The sequence below is a fragment of the Lithobates pipiens genome, unplaced genomic scaffold, assembly GCF_037356315.1.
Source record: "Lithobates pipiens isolate NorthernLeopardFrog02 unplaced genomic scaffold, aLitPip1_a1.2 Scaffold_1, whole genome shotgun sequence".
Taxonomy (NCBI): domain Eukaryota; kingdom Metazoa; phylum Chordata; class Amphibia; order Anura; family Ranidae; genus Lithobates; species Lithobates pipiens.
In genome coordinates, this window is record NW_027507685.1 from 146,775,075 (window position 1) to 146,794,535 (window position 19,461).

General features: G+C 43.8%; 1 protein-coding gene across 1 annotated transcript in view; it reads right to left on the reverse strand.

Moving 5' to 3' along the window:
* Nucleotides 1-19,461, reverse strand: part of HMCN2 (hemicentin 2) — a 361,882-nt gene that overhangs the window by 297,921 nt on the left and 44,500 nt on the right. Inside the window, exons 2-4 of the mRNA XM_077478193.1 lie at nt 14,176-14,246; nt 11,825-11,983; nt 8,032-8,154 (exon numbers count right to left, since the gene is read on the reverse strand). Of these exons, the coding sequence (XP_077334319.1) occupies nt 8,032-8,154; nt 11,825-11,983; nt 14,176-14,246 (353 nt within the window). The remainder of the gene's footprint in view (nt 1-8,031; nt 8,155-11,824; nt 11,984-14,175; nt 14,247-19,461) is intronic.

Below are 19,461 nucleotides of genomic sequence, written 5' to 3' on the forward strand. Positions count from 1 at the left end.
TTCCATCTAAGGGTCTGGTTCTTGGTGTATGGTGCAGAGAAAAATAAGTTAGGTGCCATTCACTTTAGTCTTTTTACCTTTATTGCTGATCTCAATTCTAGGACAAAGGATTTACAGGTAGGGAATACCCCCCAAAAATACAAAAAATAAACGAATATTTTGAAAGTAGCAGGTCCTTTACTAGCATCCTCTAGATAATTGCTGGCCCTGTGAGGGCAATCAGACAGATCCATAACTGTAAAAGCAGTCAAAGCCTTCTTTAAGTTGTAGTGGATCTCTCTCTAATTGATCTTGCCCTAGAACCTCCAATAGCAGGCAAAGATACCTTGATATGTACTATGTGATGAATGCTTCTTGCATTGTCCATCAGTAGCTTTTACTCAGCTCCTCAACAAAAAAGATACTTTATAGATGCTACTTCCAGGCAGCACCTTTTATCTCCGCTTCCCCTGGATATACACTTCAGCCGGCCATCTAAAGCTCTTAGGCCTCCAGCACATGCCCCAGTTTAGGCAAAGCCCACAGAAAGAACACTCTATAGAGACATTCTCTCCAGACAGTGCCCAGGAGATGAAGCACGCTCTGGAAAAGTTTTTGTACCATGTTTTTGCACAGGTCAAAAGGTCACCAATGTAAAAAGCAGAAAAATGCCTGTAATCAGCCCAAAAAGGAACTTACGTACTTTTTTGAGCTTCAGGCATTTTCCTTCAGGCTACAAAATGCTCAGATGTGAACAGGGGCCATTTAAATGAATGGGATTTTGCTTGCTGGGCGTTTTTTTCTGGCATTTTACGAGCTGAAAACGCCCCAGGTGTGAATGCAGCCTAAGTGAGACAGCCAGCTCATGTACTTGCTTTATGAGAAGATGCAGTAATGCAACACTGTGCAGCACTCAGGCCTGATTCACACCTATGTAGGTTGCAGTTTGCATATTCCAGGTGCATTTTGCACTTCTCAATACACATTTTTGATGAATTGAAGTCTATGAAACTAAAAACCAGAAAAAGAAAATCAATTCTCCTTTCCATAAAATGCATAGATGTGAACTACATCCGTAGGAAACCATGTTAAATGGACTGTGCTAAATGTAGTATGTTTCTGCAAAACCGAAAACGCACTAAAAAAATGCATAGGTGTAAACAGGCCTCAAAGTGGAAAGCAGAGACCGCCTGCGTAAAGACCAAAAATGGCTATTTTCATATATTATTACAAACTATACATAGGAACAAACTACTTTTTAAAAACAATAACATACACTGATATGGTTATTTACATGTATATGCAAAAGGTAATTGAAAAGACTATACATTCACTTAAAAATAAATGTCTGCATTTTAATTAGACTATGAATTGTTCACTAATTGTTTTATAGAGATTCCATATTGTCAAGCAGTGATTTATTTAATCAAGGGGATTGGATGACATTGCAGTCTGGTCATTGACTTACAAATAAAATAAACGAAGACTGAAAGTGCCAGTATGTTTGAAGAGTGCGTCAAGATTGCTTTTCATAAAATAAATAAAAAAAAGGGAAACTTACAAAGTCATCCCACGGTGGTGGCAGGGAGGGGGTGTACGGATGTGATTATTCAGCACAATAATGTGACCGTGTGATGGAATTAGGGCACTGTCTGTAATTATAGCCAGATGGGGCAGACACAGCCAGAATGCTGGAGACATCCAGGCTTCAGCTTCCCCTCTGTCATAAACAGCAAACAGATGTGGGCCATGCAGGAGAGGTCCTGTTATTGATGTGGGCACAAAGCACCACTGTTTGTAGCCCTGCAACAAAATAGGTGCAAGGTCCGAGATCTGAAGACCTCTGTGTCTCCGCTAAATTCAAGGGACGGCAGTAAAATTGAGAGAGCCTTGATACTAGACAATAAGTCCATTGAGATATGTAACATTGCTTATTTCCTATCTTATAACTGGTCCGAGGAGAGCGCTTATAGACTTAGCCAACTCCAACAAGCCTCCTTAAGAACCCGTGGGAAGGAAAACTTCACTTTGATATAGCACGTGGACTTGCTACAAACTGTTTGCTAATATAATTATATTCATTATTTTTCTCTTTCAGTTATGCAGCCAGGTAATGGTTTTACAAACTGGCAGAAAATTTCACAGCCATGGCAATGAGCAGTATATTGTTTTTTTACATTGCGTATTGTTGCAATTTACAAAAGTCTGCAAAGAGCTTAAGGTAAAATTTTAGGCATCCCCAGCACTGTTCTTAAAGTGTTTGTTAAACCCAAAATTTCATATTCCTGATATGCGCCTGCTCTACCATGTACTTGTATGAATAGGTATCCTGCTCTTTGTGTGAAGTGACAGGGTTCCTGCCAGTCCCTATGCATTCCTATTAAAAACTGACCACATTAAGCAGGAGAGAGCACACTGTAGTCAGTTCTCTAGCTGTGCTGGGAAATCAGCCTGCTCTCCTCCAATAATGAGACTTGTCCTGACACGCCTCCCCTGCATAGCCATTCACTGGGAAGGTCAGTGCACTGTTGCTTCTCCTCTCCCCCTGTTCTTATGCAGCTGAGAATAGAGGGACTGTGACCACATATAAAAAAGATATAATGTATTTTTATATCTATACACAAATGTTTTGCCTTTCATTTCATTCTATTCTATTTTAAACTGAATGAGTTGTTCTACGAGGTGACAGTACAATCACTTTAAGATAACTGCACCACTTCCGGTTCCGGCGCCATATGTAGGAGGAAGGGAACTCCGGTGGCTCCACAGCACTGCCTATAACTGCCGAACACTGCACCCATACTATCGCTAGGCCGCACGGGCAGCCTCCCCTCATCACCACGGATGGATCGGTACCTATCATAACCGCGATCACGCTCAGGCTCCAGATCGAGGGACACTTCTCCCTCTCACTCAGGGGCAGCCGTGCTGCCTAAGATGGCCGACGCAGAACGAGCCTCCTCTCCTGCACAGAGTGCTCAGCTCTCATCCGCCTCAGGCAGCACCAGTGACAGGGAGATATCACCGGACGGCATGGATACCACTGCTGCAGGGAACCAGGAGACACAGAGCTCTCAAGCTAAAATCGCTCAGGCTGTAGCTGATCTCCTCTTACCCACCATCACGGCAGCAGTAGATAGAGCTGTTACAGAAGGTATACTACAACTAAGGAAAGAGCTGGGGGATCACTTTAGGAGGCTGACCTCAGCTGAACAGCGCATTTCCTCCCTGGAAGATGATAACTATAACATGAACGCTGCGCTAGAAAGTTTGTACAAGACCAGCAACACATGCACGACTGCATGGAGGACCTCGAAAATCGCTCTAGGAGGAGCAACTTGAGGATTATCGGCCTCCCTTAATCGCATAAGCAGGACTCGCTCCTTAATCTCTGTGCCTCCCGGAGGCCCTGGGCATGCAACACCGCTGTACAGTAGAAAGGGCGCATCGAATTGGAGCCCCTTCAAATGACCGCCAACGACCATGGGCAGTCATTGCAAAATATCTTAACTAAGCCGACCGCACCGAAATTCTCCAGAGCTTCAGAAAATCATGGTCGGTGGAGATAAAGGGTCATAAGTTGCTCATATTCGTGGACTACTCGGCGGAGGTGTCTCGCAAATGCAAAGAATTCCAACCAATCTGCGCAGAGCTCTACAAAAAGAACATTCGTTTCACACTGGCCTACCCTGCAGTCCTGCGCCTTCTAGCTCCGGACGGGGAACAGCTCATCTTTCACTCCTCGGAAAAGCCAATGCCTTTCTACGCTCTATATTGACCAAACAAAATTCTTCTGATACCTACACGGATAAGGTAAAACAAGGGCCGAGAGATCAAAGGAGCCCTAGGAAGGACCCCCCTAAGCGTCTGAAACACACCTCTCTACCCGATCTACCAGATCACTGCTGATTCCGACTGGGGTCATTCGTGGTTGGTTTATTAGGGCACGTGAGTGGTCTCCCCATGACCTGAAACTCTCCTTCGGGAGCTCACTGCCTCTTGCTGGGCACGTTTCCCCTGGCTAAAAGGGCATTAGCTTTCCCTTAGCTGACAGGGGATAGCCTGAGGCTTCATTTTATATGTTACCTGTTACACATGTTTGATCTGTTGTTCTACCTACAGCTCAAAAGCCTAAAAGTTTTAATCGTACCTGTCATATTTGGTCCTCACCCTGGTCAGGGGCCATATGCAATTCTTCCACCTTTGACCCCCCCCCCCAGGTAGTGGCTTGCTGTCATAGGGGACCTAAGTCCTACCTTTTCTATACTTCCTCTGGAAAAGGTGCTCAACAATATTTCTTTTAGGTCTACCTATCAATCCTGCGGGCTGGTGGTACAACTGGTGGTAGTGTTACATATGGAAAAAAGTGAAGTTACGATTGATGTTGTTTATTATGTTCAGTTTTTACCCTTTTTGTTACACACCCTCTCTAATCCCTCCCCTCTATACAGAGAGAGCAAGGTTCCTCCATTCCCCTCACAGGCAAAACTATACATCTTATTCCAAAGAGATACTGGAGTACTTGACAGAGATACATCTCTTATATCTCATAGCATTATTCACTCATCATATCTGAACAATGCAACCTATTCAAATAGCTTCCTGGAACGTTAAGGGCTTGCGTTCCCCTATAAAACGTATGAAAGTCCTCAGGCATTTAAAAAGACTGCATGTAGATATTGCTCTGCTCCAGGAAACACACCTGGAGGAGGGTGATCTTCACCGCTTGTGGAAACTATGGGTAGGAAGGGTGCTGGGATCGGCCTCCAAAGGCCTGTTGCCTTATGAGGAGTTTAGGTTAACAGGCCGAAGAGCCAGCACAGTTATACTGTTGCACAAAAACCTAATTTATGACTTGATCTCGATTGACAAAGACAAGGAGGGTAGGTTCCTATCAATCCACCTCAATTTCCCGATGGGCAAAATCAGAATTACCAGTATTTACGCACCGAACGCCCCAGACAAAACCTACTTCACTAACCTAACGGCTAAACTAGCAAACGATTCTAACGTACCTCACCTTATTGGGGGCAACTTTAACTCGACCATCAATGACGAGGAGGACAGGTCCAACCCACATCATGGTTATAGACCACCCACACGGCCCCAATTCTACCACCTTTACCACATGTTACATGCCCTATGCTTATTAGACATTTGGAGACTTTCTCACCCCCTGGATAAGGAATACACCTTTTTCTCCCCAGTCCATAAATCCTTCGACAGGCTCGACTACTTTCTCTGCACTCACTCTTTGATCCATAAGATTACGGAATCTAGTATACCTCCGACCATTCTCCCATCACTGTCACCCTTGACAACTTCAGGAATAACCCGACATTCAGACAATGGCGCTTCCCGGCACACCTGACCCTAAATGATGACTTTAAACGGATGCTTGAGGAGGCCTGGTTGGAATATGCCCATAATAATAGTAGCCACATCGACAGTCCAAACCTCTATTGGGAGGCAGGCAAAGCGTTTATGCGGGGTAAAATTATTTCTTTCACCTCAGCCTACAGGAAGAATACTCAAACAAAATACTTAGAAGCCAGCACGGCAGTCAGGTCAGCCCAAGCACAGCTCAACGCACATAATACTGCAGAAAACCATAGTCTCTGGGAGCAGGCCAGGCGCCTTTTCAATACTTGGGCAGACAAGCTGGAACATTTAAAAATGTCTTACACACAACTACAATACTACCAATATGGAAATAACGCAGGGAAGTTATTAGCAAGACTCACCAAGGGAACGTACACCACCACTCATATCACAGCTCTTCGAGGCCCAGACGGCACCCTACACACATCTCCTAAGGACATTATTGTCACTTTAGAAAAGTACTACACCGACTTATATGCCCAAGACCTGATTGACCCCCACACAGCGACGGACTGGCTTGACTCTTCCTCCCTTCCTACGATCGATCTCCGATCACCTAACAATGTTAAACGCCCCAATCACCGAGGACGAAATTACAGCGGTCATCAAGGATCTGTCGTATGGTAAGGCCCCGGGCCCCGACGGCTACAACTCCGAATTTTACAAACTTTTACAGGACAGAATCATTCCCCCTCTATTGGCAGTCTATAACTCTATTTGGGACGGGGGACCCTACCTCCCTACGGGACACCAAGCGAATATTAATGAATATTGTTGCGTTTATCCTGCTGGAGTGGCGGTGTCTGCATTACTCATGCCCATTCCCCCTCTTCCCTCTCATGTACCCAGCCCGTGGACCTTTCTTCCCGCTCTTTCCCACATTCTCCATTACCTCCCTTGCACCCTTCTCTCTTCACAATCCTTCTTCCGCATACAAATGCTACAAACTTTACCTATAGATGTTTCTGAAGGTATATTGATATGTACCCCAATGTTGACCCCCCCCACCCCTTTTCCCCATCCCTTAGAAAATGTGCCTAGTCATTATCTGTCATGACAGACAACGTTACTGTTCGGCACGTCTTGAAGATGTATGTTCATTGTTCTTTGATGGCACAAATAAAATATATTTCATATAAAAAAAAAAGATAACTGCACCAAGTAAAGAAATATTTGTCAAGGGCAGGTCCTTCTACTTAACTTTTGCTTTAAGGAAATTCGCTGGAATGGTCAATCTTGGTGTCGATAATATGCCAAAATTCGGAAACATTTATTTTTTACTTATTTTAAAGTGTGTGTAAAGCCAAAACATTTTTCCACGAAGAATGTGGTAGAATCAGAACCCTTGTCAGGTTTTTATTGATGTCTTTGTCCCTGGTGGGGAGATAGACCCTCACTTTTGGTCCCGATGACTATTGTATTGGCAAAGTAATGGAAAATCCAAAATTTCTGAATTGTCCTTGTAACAGAACTGAGTGGAAATCTTCCAATAGTGACAACTGAGCAAGCGGAGATATCCTCTCACTTTGAAGAGATTTCCTCTTACTGATTTTTTTTTTGAGACAGAAAGTGAAGGAAAATCTCCTGGATGGACATAGACAGCAGAAAAAAAAAACATATGAGGGGTCTACATTCACTTCGAAGTGTCAATCCATAAGTGACCAAAGTAATATTTCCTTATTGTGTTATGACACTTTTTTACACATAGGTACACCAGTTTCAGTCATTACTTTTCCTTCCCTTTTATTTTTATATTTTTTGTTTTTTATTCTTTGTTTTTATATTTGTGCTTTTATTTTATTCCTATTTTATATCTTATTTTATTATACTTTATCAAACTCTAAAATACTCTAAATGACTCAATTAGCATGGTTTTCAACAAGGAATCTTGAATTGTTAAAATGTAAGGCCGCGTACACACGAGAGGATTGTCCGTCCAACTTAGTCTGCTCGTGTGTGGGCTTCAGCGGACTTTTTCAGCGGACAGTCTGGCGGACTAAGTCTTTCGGAATTTCCGTAATACAGTCCGTCCAACTTTGGTTTCAGCGGACAGTCCGCTCGTGAGTAGGCTAGTTAGACGGACTAAGTATGGCGCATGCTCAGAAAGGATTTACACGGCCGAAGGTTGCATTGCAGTGTATTGGACGTCGTATTTCTAGTCCCGTCGTACGTGCTGTACACGTCATCGCGCACGCTTTCAACGGACTGTCTGTTCATCGTGTGTGGTCAAGTCCGTTCATTCGAAAGTAGGCGGACTGTCTGTCGGATTGTCTGATGGACTAAGTTGGACGGACAATCCTCTCGTGTGTACGCGGATATTAACTGTAAAATGGTCCAACTGTTCATCCATTATTATCAGATGAGCTGTGCATACTGTATTTACCATTGTTTCTAATATAAGAGTTGTTTGACACATTCTATATGATAACCTCTTGTTTGTACAAATTATTCAGAAAACAATAAAAAATATGGGGAAAAAAATTTACTTTGCTCTGTGACTCAAAAAGGTGTCATTCTTGTGTTATAATTTTCTGAAGAATTCCACTTGTGTGCTATATTGTATATGACCTTGATTACCAAAATTTAGATTTTGGGGTAACTGATTTAGACTACTAGGAAGGTCCGACAGATCAGTGTAAAATGTAATTTAAAATGGATGGAGTCACGTACCTCATTAACCTGCTGCTTGTCCAGGTGGAATATCTGTCCTGAACTGGTGGCTGCGATTTCTTCATATACACGGTAACCCTGGTGAGTCCGGTCTCCGCAGTCTCCGGTAAGCACAAAGACCACCTGCAGAGAAAGTACGTAATTTAACAAAATTTACCCAAACGATCAAACCATCAAAAGATAAAAGTATACAGGCCAAGAGCCTATATACAGTTACATGCTTGGTATACTATTAAGAAAACTTGCCATGGAAGAAACGTGTGCTGCCACAGCTCACCTCCTTCTCAAAATGCTAGTTACCTGTTTATATATGACTTTCGTACAGAACTGAAATACTGACCTAAGTAGGACAAGCATGCAGCAAGTCAAATCAGAACTCATAATCTACACACTGGTTATTGGTGACTTAGGCAGTACTGAAGTCATTGGATCAACGTGGGCAACTAGAGGTTGTTAAGGACAGCCCTATCTTTGTTTCAGTACAGGTTTTCTTCCTTTACAGTGTATCTATGGTCGAAATGTAAAATCATATATGAATTTCTACATTGTACTTTAATTATTTCAAGTCTACTCTTAATCATCTGGTAAATCTTACAGTTTATAAACTTATTTTGTGAAGATCCCAACACATTTACTTCCTTGCATTCTGTGACATATTCACTATGCCCTGTGAGTATGCACTGCCATGTCACACATTTCACACAGACTGCCTTCTGAACTACACAGGTGATGAGAGGAGGGGTTTTAGAAGGTGGAGTCAGTACATGAATCACTGCTTGCAGGCAGCAAGGTACCATGAGATATGTAGACCTTTCAATGGGAAAGTAAATAGCAGAGGTGTCAGGATGCTGTTCAGGATAAAGGTAAGCATATGCTGGGATGAAGATCTGCCATTTCTGCCAGTACTTTAGATGGCCGCATTTGTTTGCGCAGGAATGCGTGCAGATGCACAGGAAATGTGCAAGGGCACATTGGGAATGCGTTCTGGTGCATGGCCTTATCCAGCACTGGCACCAAACAGCCTTTATAAGGGAATCAGCAGGCTCCATATATTGCTGGTTGATCTTTGGCTCTCCAGTGCACTTCCTTGTGGATTTCCCGTTACCGATCGGCTTGCTCCTGGATCTGTTTTCTGCCTTATTCTTGGTTTTGACCTCGGGTTGTTCTACTCTGCTTTTTGTGCTCACCTGTGTATGATCCTGGCTTGCCTTCCTGACCACTCTTTTGTCTTGACGTCCAAAATCGGCATCTTACCTCCGATCTGTCCATACTACGCTTCTGGTCTCCACTCTGCCAGTTTACCTGCTGACTACCACAGGTACCACCTTCTTCCTGCCACTGTGCCAGACCTGCCTCACTGTTTGGGGGGTTCCACTGTGGTGGTGGTGCGTCCCTAAGGGTGCACAGGTGCCGCCCCCTCTCTCCTGCCACCCCCTCTATCACCAATAGATAGATTCATGCATTGCATGAATCTATCTATGGCCGCCGCTGCCACCCCCTATTCAGGCGCCCGGCTCCTTTTTGGGTGCCTGAATTACAGCAACGGGGTGTGTTTTCGAAGCACCTGATTAGAGCTATAGGCTCTAATAGGCGTAAAAAAATGTGACCTGCGAGCGCCATGCTGGGTGCTCGCAGGTCACTCAGCTATGTTAGGAAAGCAAATGAATATTAACTTTCCTAACACTAAACCACCTCTTCACCAATCAGGTGCTCGGGTCTGTTACCTGTCTCCTGATTGGCTGAAACGACAGGCGTCGCTATTGGATGCCTATCAGAAGGAGAGGACGGAAGGAGATGCATTAAAGACCCCGCTCATCGCCGTCACCCACCAAGACAGGGAAAGTGCCAGGCCGACGGCGAGTGGGCGTTGGTCACACTGGGAGCATTCAAGGGTAGACTGGCAGCATTTGATAAGCACACTGGCAGTGTTTGATTGGCACACTGCCAGCATTTGATGGGCACAGTGTCAGCGTTTGAGGGCACAGTGTCAGCATTTAATGGCAGCATTTGATGGCACAATGGCAGCGTTTGATGGGCACAGTGGCTGTGTTTGATGGGCACAGTGGCTGCAATTGATTATTTTTTTCAAAAGCCGGACATCTCCACGAGCAGCTTCCAGCAAGCAACCCATGCTTCTTTGAGCCTTGTATTTCCTGTTCTCACCTTCAGGGGTGCTTGGAGATTAGCCATAAAGGAAGCCCTCTCATCAATTTGGCCTCCCACCATGTATGTGATAAGAGGAAAACTTGCAAAACATTCAGGGAATCCAGGAAGATGTGGAAAGAGTTGTCCAGCAGGTAGGCAGCACTCAGAACATGAAAGGATATTTTTTTTAAAATAATCATTGTTTGTATTGTTATTAAAGTGATGATGTTATAAAATGAAAGTGCATGCTGTGACCATAGATCTCCTTTAAATTCACTCAAACTGAAATGTAATCAAACTGAAAAATACAGTATGGAAATATTCGCTGTACACAGAACTTATCCACCCAAAGCATTTGTTGTTTTACCTTGGCTTAAAGTGGTTGTAAACACTCCCCAGTGACTTTTAACTATAGGTAAGCCTAGAATAAGGCTTACCTATAGCTAGTGGAAATATCTTCTAAACGTTCACGGTTTAAGAGATATTTCACTTGTAGTGCACTGATGATGTAATCTGCACATGCACTGTGAAGAAATGGACTTCTGTGCCATTTCTTCCCTCAGCATGTGCCGTTACTGACAGCTCCCGCGCGCATGCAGCTCTGGCCAGTCACGAAGGAAGAGGAGCGAAGATGGACGCAGCCTGCACAGGGGACAGCAATGGATTTGTTTGCAGGTAAGTTTGATGCATACTAGCCCATTATGCTTTTAATTTGCATACTTTGCAGGGAGCAAAAGAGGACGTAAAACCCATCAGGGTTTACTTCCTCTTTAAGTATACCAGACTGCTCTGCTGTGTAACTAAGTGGACTGGGAACACCTAATCCTGGGCCTAGGGGTTTTTTTTTTTGCAGTTCAGGGATTCCCAGCTCTTCCTACCAAGTCTCCTTGCAGTAAATAGGGATTAATAATTAAGCAGAGCCCCTCAATTCAACTGCAATTAGATCTCCTACACTAGTGATTCTCAACCAGGGTTCCTCCATAGGTTGCTAGGGTTTCCTTCAGCATTGGGCAATTTCTGCCTCTCAGATAAGTTCCCACTCACACCATTGATCTTTTTAGCTCTCTGTAAGGAGGAAATTCTTCCCAATGACCACAAGTGTAAGGTCCATTCATCCCACTGACCATCACACTAATGTATCATGAGTTTTAGGTTTCAAATTTTTAGAAGGGGTTCCCCCGAGAACAGAGAACTATTTCAAGGGTTCCTCTGTATTGAAAAGGTTGAGAAAGGCTGTTCTACACTATAGACTCCTCTGAATGAACATGAGAAGAGGGTGAGGGATTTTCAGTCTACAAGTCTATTTCCAGATCTCATATACTGATGTCATTGACTTGTTTCCTATTGGGTGCTATTTCCAAAATCTGCACCATTATTGCTCTAGTTCAGTGGTCATCAACCCTGTCTTCAGGGCCCACTAATAGGCCAGGTTTACAAGAGAACGGAAATACATCCCAGGTGATATCATTTGCTGCTCAGTGATTGCAGTATTCTAGTCTGCATCTCCCCAAGGTAATACATAAAACCTGCCCTGTTAGTGGGCACTGAGGACAGGGTTGATGACCACTGCTCTAGTTCATGTACAAAAGGCCCATAATAAAATGTGGGAAACCCTGAATATATAAAATGGAATGCCAGATGTACTAACCTGAGACTGCTTGAGCTGCAGCAGCTGAAGAACCTCTTGTTTCTTACGAAAATCTTTGGCACGGGCATCTGTAAAAACGTAAATGAAGGATCCAGGGTGGGAAACATCTAAGGCCATCTTGATAGCACCCACACTCATCTCCGGACAGTCACCCCCACCCTGAAATCATTAAGGCATTGAGGGAAGAAGAAAACACATCTTCTTAATGTATCTGTAAAGCCTAACAATGAATTTTATCTTATTTACTTCATTTTGGTCTGTTAAACATATCATTGAAAGTGTTTTGTTATATCTGGTCAATAAATACAAAAAAATGCTTGTTGATACTGCCAGAAAAACCCTTTTAGCCCATTCCATGCACAGTATTATCAACCTTGCCGAGATTTCTCTATGAATTACAGGACACCTTCCTTTATGTTTTAAAGCCAAGAGAGGGGGGCATTGGGGGGGTTGATTTACTAAAACTAAAGAGTGAAAAATCTGGTGCATGGTAGCCAATCAGCTTCTAACTTCAGCTTGTTCAATTAAAGTATAACGAAAAGCAAAACTTTTTTTTTTTTTAGTTTTGGATAGAGTGGAATAGAACTATCAAGTTTTTATTGTTGTCTGTGGCCCCCTTAGGGAGATTAATCCTCTCGATTTGTCCTGTTTACCATTATCATCGAAAATGAAAGTCAAAAAAAAAAAACTGATTTTGGATTGTCCCCTGAATAGTAATAGAGGGAAAATCTTCCAATGGGGACACTAGTTTTGGTGACGTGGGGGTCCCCAAGGAATTCCTCTAATTTCAGGGATTTCCTCTCACTTCCTTTTTGGCTATGGGACAGGAAGTGAAGGTAAGTCTCCCCAATGGGACACAAATGGCAAACATTTATCATACAGGGGTTATAACCCTCCCTCACTCTATCCAAAAATGAAAAAAAATATGTTTTGCCTATACTTCTTTAAGCTGTGACAAAAAAAAAATTGGAAGCGGATTGGTGTCTATGCACAGATTTTGCACTCTCTGGTTTTAGTAAATCAACCCCATTGCATAGTCCTAACACACATTTTAGTGAAAATACCCTTCCTTATAAATATTAAAAAACCTAAAAACTCCAGCTGCAGCTATGTGTTCACCCTTTCTATTGCACTATAATGACTGAAGAAAAAAGAGCTGCGATACCCAAACCAGTCAATATAACACACTATTGTTGTAAATGTGTTCAGTGTTGAAAAAATTGTGCATAATATCCTTGATGCTCCTGAGCCCTTACACCACCCCCCCCCCCCTCTAAGTCTGTAATCCCCGATCCCCCTCTACTCGCCAGGTGCTTATTCTCTCTTTCTAGCGCCACCTTTCTACCTACTTTCCTCCTGGTTTCTGATCTATTTTTTCTTTTTACATCTGCATAGGCTGTAAATTGCACCATTGCATGGACATTGATAGGCTCCGGAGATACCCCGTTGTTGTAGGGAAGCTTCCTAGGACCCCTTGGCTCTCATGACTTTATGAAAAGGCCCATCTCCTGCTGCTGTATGAGTTCTCATTTTCATATTGTTTTATTTTGTCTACTTTTGTAAGATAACTTTTGATACCACTGTCAATGCTAGTGCGGAACTATAGCATGCTAGCTAACAGAAAAAATGTGCATAATATGTGTGTGTGTATAATACTTATTAAAAACCAATTCTTTACCTGTGAATATATTTAACAAGCACAACAATTTTCCCAAGGTGCACAATTCAATAAAAACTATTTAATAATAACCATAACATATAAACATCACAATGTATAGTGTCATAGTCCAAAAAAGTGCTTAAGAAGTCTGCAATGGTGCTCCACAAATTACATTTTACACATTATTTTTGTGAAGCACCATCATGGACTTTAAACACTTTTTTGGACTGACACAATACATTGAGAGGTTTATATTTTTGGATATTGTTAGATATTTTTGCTTTGTGCACTTTGAGAAGATTGTTGTGCTTATTGAATATATTCAAAGGATAAAGAACTGGTCTTTAATAAAGTGATATACACTCTTTTTTTTTTAACACCAAGCACTACAGCAATATTGGGTTATTAATTATATTGACTGGTTTAGGTAGCCCTGTTCTTTTTTTCTGCTCTAGGGTGACAACACTGTTTCTCCAGTTGGACAGGAAGTGTGCTACTAGCAGGATCACCAAATGTAAAGTGTGCTACTAGCAGGATCACCAAATGTAAAGTAACCCTCCCCCCAAAAAAAGCATCTACTATGTCTAAGAACCAGGAATATACAATAGATTACATTTTTTTGTTCTTTAGTCTAGATACACTTGCGTGGTCCACCCCGACCAGAGGAAGTTCTGGGAAAGTAGCTAAATACCTGAACATAGAGCTCTTCCAGTTCATTTTTGAATTTTTCTGGGTCTGTGGTGATGGTGACAGGTCCTATCTCTAGAAAGTAAACACAGAAAAGTGCACTGTTAATGACAGGACATGACCTCACTTTGTGGGAATGAAAAGTCACAATACAGATAACCCTCCTGGTGGCACCAGCAAGTCTTGATGTCTCCTATTAAGGAACATAGGAACAATCAGGTTACCAGGTCACTCGCTCCATTGTAAAAATGTTTATATTCTGACAGCAGGAATTTTCGAGCCTTTGTAGGAGAAGAATGACGACAATGTTTTACGTACATGGTAGCATGATTTGATGCTGGTTAAAACACAGAGCTATGATTTATAACCTTGGATGGGTTGTATGAATGTGGCCATATGGTGAACAGAGTGCTGCTGGCAACGTCAGAAAAATTCACAGAACTGTACTTTTGTAGATGTAGAAATATGTATGAAGCAGGTTCTTAGGAGCTACAGATTTAGACATACAAGTTGATGCCCTGAGCTAAAGAGGACCTGTACTGTGGAAGCTGTGGCCAATAAGGGGAAGCAGAGAGCAAAGAACTGATAAACAGTTTTGCCTGTGGACTCCTTGCATCTGATCTTTTCCCCATTACTGGCCTACCATGCCTTGTTCTGCTCCGTGCCATCTTGTTTGAGTAGCAAGGCTTTACTTTCTCAAGTTACAGTTCAAATACAACAAAATATGCTGCTCTAGGTGGACTAATGCTCCAGTGATCATCTGCTATATCTGGGTGCTGGTTGGGCTTGTTTGTACCCAGGGGTCAAGTCCTGGGGAAAAAAGTGTGGGAATTCCCACCCAAGATCCACTTGCCCACCAAAAAAAAAAAAAAAGATACGCTCATATGCACGAGCGCTTCAAAAGTGGTATTTTTCATCCAATTTTCGTATTGTGTGTATGAAGCTTAACTGTTAGTACATAAAAAAAGAAACCTCAATAAACATAAATACGGTAATTCTCTGAATAATCAGCATTCATTCAATTGTGCTTCCATGCAAATGTGAACATTGTGTTCTGATCTTTATTGGGGAATTTTATTTTGTATATAGAGTGTTTATGTGGTGAGTTTACACTTTTCAATGAACAGAGTTTGGATAACACAGGGTTAAACGGAAAGGTCATAAATGAACTGCACATTATCTGGACAGAATGCTTAGGGCAGGGGTGTCCAAACTTTTTTCAAAGAGGGCCAGATTTGATGAACTGAACATGCTCGAGGGCCGACCATTTTTCCTGACATTCTTTGAACCATTAAAATTCGGTCTAAGTGTGTTCGGCCGAGCACTAATACACTACCCAACAAGAATTCTCATGCCTTTGTGGCTGTGTGTGGTGAAGAGATGAACTCAAGTGTATTATTTGGATACACCGTATTTTTGGGGGTATAACACGCACCTTCACTTTAAGAGGGAAGCTTCAGGAAAAAAATAAAAATATTTTAAATAAAGAACTGAAGCAAAATAAGGGTCAGTGTCCATCTGCAGACCCACAATTGCCAGGAACGCAGCGCCCACCATTGCCAGGAACGCAGCGCCCACCATTGCTAGAAATGCAGCGCCCACCATTGCTAGAATTGCAGTGCCCACCATTGCCAGGAATGTACCCACCATTGCCACGAATGCAGCCCCACCATTGCTAGAAATTCACTCACCATTGCCAGGAATGCAGCCCCACCATTGCTAGGAATGCAGCGCCCACCATTGCTAGGAATGCAGCGCCCACCATTGCTAGGAATGCAGTGCCCACCATTGCTAGGAATGCAGTGCCCACCATTGCTAGGAATGCAGTGCCCACCATTGCCAGGAATGTACCCACCATTGCCAGGAATGCAGCCCCACCATTGCTAGAAATTCACTCATCATTGCCAGGAATGCACCCACCACTGCTAGAAATTCACTCACCATTGCCAGGAATGCAGCCCCACCATTGCCAGGAATGCAGCCCCACCATTGCACGGAATGCAGCCCCACCATTGCATGGAATGCAGCCCCACCATTGCACGGAATGCAGCCCCACCATTGCCCGGAATGCAGCCCCACCATTGCCGGGAATGCAGCCCCACCATTGCCAGGAATGCAGCCCCACCATTGCCGGGAATGCACCCACTATTGCCAGGAATGCAGCCCCACCATTGCCAGGAATGCAGCCCCACCATTGCCGGGAATGCACCCACCATTGCTGGGAATGCAGCCCCACCATTGCCAGGAATGCACCCACTATTGCCAGGAATGCAGCCCCACCATTTCCGGGAATTCACCCACTATTGCCAGGAATGCAGCCCCACCATTGCCGGGAATGCACCCACTATTGCCGGGAATGCAGCCACCATTGCAGCCACCATTGCCAGGAATGCAGCCACCATTGCCAGGAATTCACCCCCAATTGCTAGGAATGCAGCCACCATTGCCAGGAATTCACCCACCATTGCCAGGAACTCACCCACCATTGCCAGGAATGCAGCCACCATTGCCAGGAATTCACTCACCATTGCCAGGAATGCAGCCCCACAATTGCAATTGCCAGGAATGCAGCCACCATTACCATCAGTGCAGCCATCAGTGCAGCCATGGAGGGCAGGACGAGCGCCAAAGACATCCTACAGGAGAATTTCCTGTTTACACAACGGCCCCTTTAAGAGAAAGTCCCGCCTCCTCTGATGGACAGAACAGTCGTCCAATGACAGAGATGGGACTTCCTATTACAGCTGCCATGTACACAGGAAATTCTCAGCCTGTGTGCACGGCACTCGTCCTGCCTCCTCCCTCCAAGGCAGCTGGACTATATATCTTTTGTGACCCCGGCGATCTCCCCGGGGGCCACAAAAGATGTATATGTTTAAATAACCAGACGGGCCGTTCAAAACTGGACCGCGGGCCGCGATTGGCCCGCGGGCTGGACTTTGGACATGCCTGGCTTAGGGAGATAGTGATGTGTTCCTGCTTAGGAGATGTATGTTAGCTTGGGGGGCTGCAAACTCTGCAGGGCTCCAACACACACTCGCTGCTATTCCAACCCTTCACATATTTCCACATAAACTTCCCTCCTGGCATTAAACTTTGCCAGGTATTGTGCTCAGCTTACCACCCCAAACTGATGTTCCTCCCTCAGCTCACCTCTCTCCCTGCATGTCCTGTGAGCAGAATAGCTGTGCTCCTCCTCTGGTTTCTCTCATCATATGGCACTGAAGATAGAGGAGGGGGGGGATTCAGCGGGACACACAGAGCAAGTATGCAGGAGACTGGGGGTGGGGAGATGAGGAGACATAAAATCAGGAGGAGCCGGCGGGGAGCAGCGCATCATGAGAGGTCTGACTAAATACAATCTCTTAGCAGCAGGGACCTGTCCATCAGCTAGCTGTGATTGACAGGTAGATCAAAGTGGAAGCTGTCATGGGGCCCCTTACTGGCAATGCCTGAATGGTCAGGGTGCGGTACTTACTATTGCGAGCTGTGTTGGCAGCTGCTGGTGTAGCACCTGCCACACAGCTCGCATACTTGAAAGTCTTGCAGGACACGGCTGCTAATGGGAACTGAGTTCCTGTTGTGGAAAAAGTACAGGAACTCCGTTCCCATGTGTTCCCGCAGGACTTGAGCCCTGTTTGTACCAGTATAATCAATCATTAGTATACCAGAAAGTAAAAGTACCATACTGCCACAACAAACGATACTTATCACAGCAGCACAGATATTGTATTGCTAATGGCATGATAAATAAAGACATTTCTACAACATCTGCCTTAAAATTAGTTTTCAATTCATTTTATGTTTGCTGGGTGGCGGTGACCCCTTAAAGATCAGTGTGGGAGCCATTAAGATAAATTTGGAGGATTCTCACCATGGACGGATCTTTTTTTTTTTTTTTTTTACAGACACCCATGCCAAAGATTGTGACACTTGTGCCTGAGGTATCATTTCAGTTGTGGATAGATGCTGGTAAGCAACCCCCTACTGACTTCTTGTCCTACTACAAGGCTCCAGTGAAAAGGTCTACCTGCCAGTTACTAGCTCTGTCATAAATATTATATATATATATATATATATATATATATATATATATATATATATATATATATATATATATATATTAGTTTTTTTTTTGTTTTTTTTTGTTTTGAATATTGTGGGTAAGAGTTTATTTGGGGACAAGCAGTTGATACCCTTATTGCCTTTATCTTGTGGGTAAGAGTTAAAATATATGTCAGGTTATCATTTCTGTGTGACCTACTAGAGAGATTGTAGCTCACTTCTTGTCTCTGCGTCACTCATAAAAGAAATTAGTGGGGGACCGCGGTATTGGGACAGAAAGGTACAGACAACAATAAAAACATTGTCAGAGGTTTCCACCCTTCACCTTCTACTAAGAAGGCATTTCACCCATTGAAGATGATTCCTGTCCTGACTGGAAGTGACAGAAAATCCCCTGAATAGGGACACAAATGGCAATAAGGAAGTTCCAACCCTTCCCCACTCTAGCCAAAACAAAACATTTTGGAGGGATTTGAGCTTTTGTGTAAAACCTAGCAGAAAGAGTGAGAACCCTCTATTAGGGCCGGTTCACACTATTGCGATGCGAGAACCCTGCGTATCAACTGCGGGTTCCCTCATTGCACCTGACACGCACGGCGGTTCACACTGCCATATGCAAACTGCTGGGGAGTGTCATATGTTAACGACACCCCCATTTCAGCTTGCATATCTCACTGTGAACTGACTGTTCAGACATGAATCGGATCGCATAGGTGTGAACACACATGCGATCCGATTCTGGTCAGAACAGAAAAAAGTTTCCTGTGCGTGTTTGCACCGAATGCGGTGAGATATCAACCATACTATCGCATATACCATAAACATACCATCGCAATAGTGTGAACCGGCCCTTATACCGTGAGCTGGTGGGTGGAGCTGAGAATACAGCAGATACCTTGTTATCACATGTCATACAAGCAGGGTCTTTTTTTTCAGCTTGAACTTGGTGGAGCTCAGTCCCACCCCCTTTGGCTCAGGCCCTCTGCTCACCACTATGATTTGCAAACACAGAAGTCATCTTCTGTGTTTATGAGTGACAGCTTGTCTCCCAACAGCTCCCACAGATCTGATCTGTAAGACGTGTAAAAGATGGTGGAGCTTTTAAGGAGGTGGGAGAAGATAGGGTGGGGGCAGTGGAGTGGGGGTGGCATGCAGAGGTCAGAGTTGAAGAGGAGTGAAAGTGATATGTGGATGGGGATGCAGAGGTAAGCAGCTGTGGAAGAAG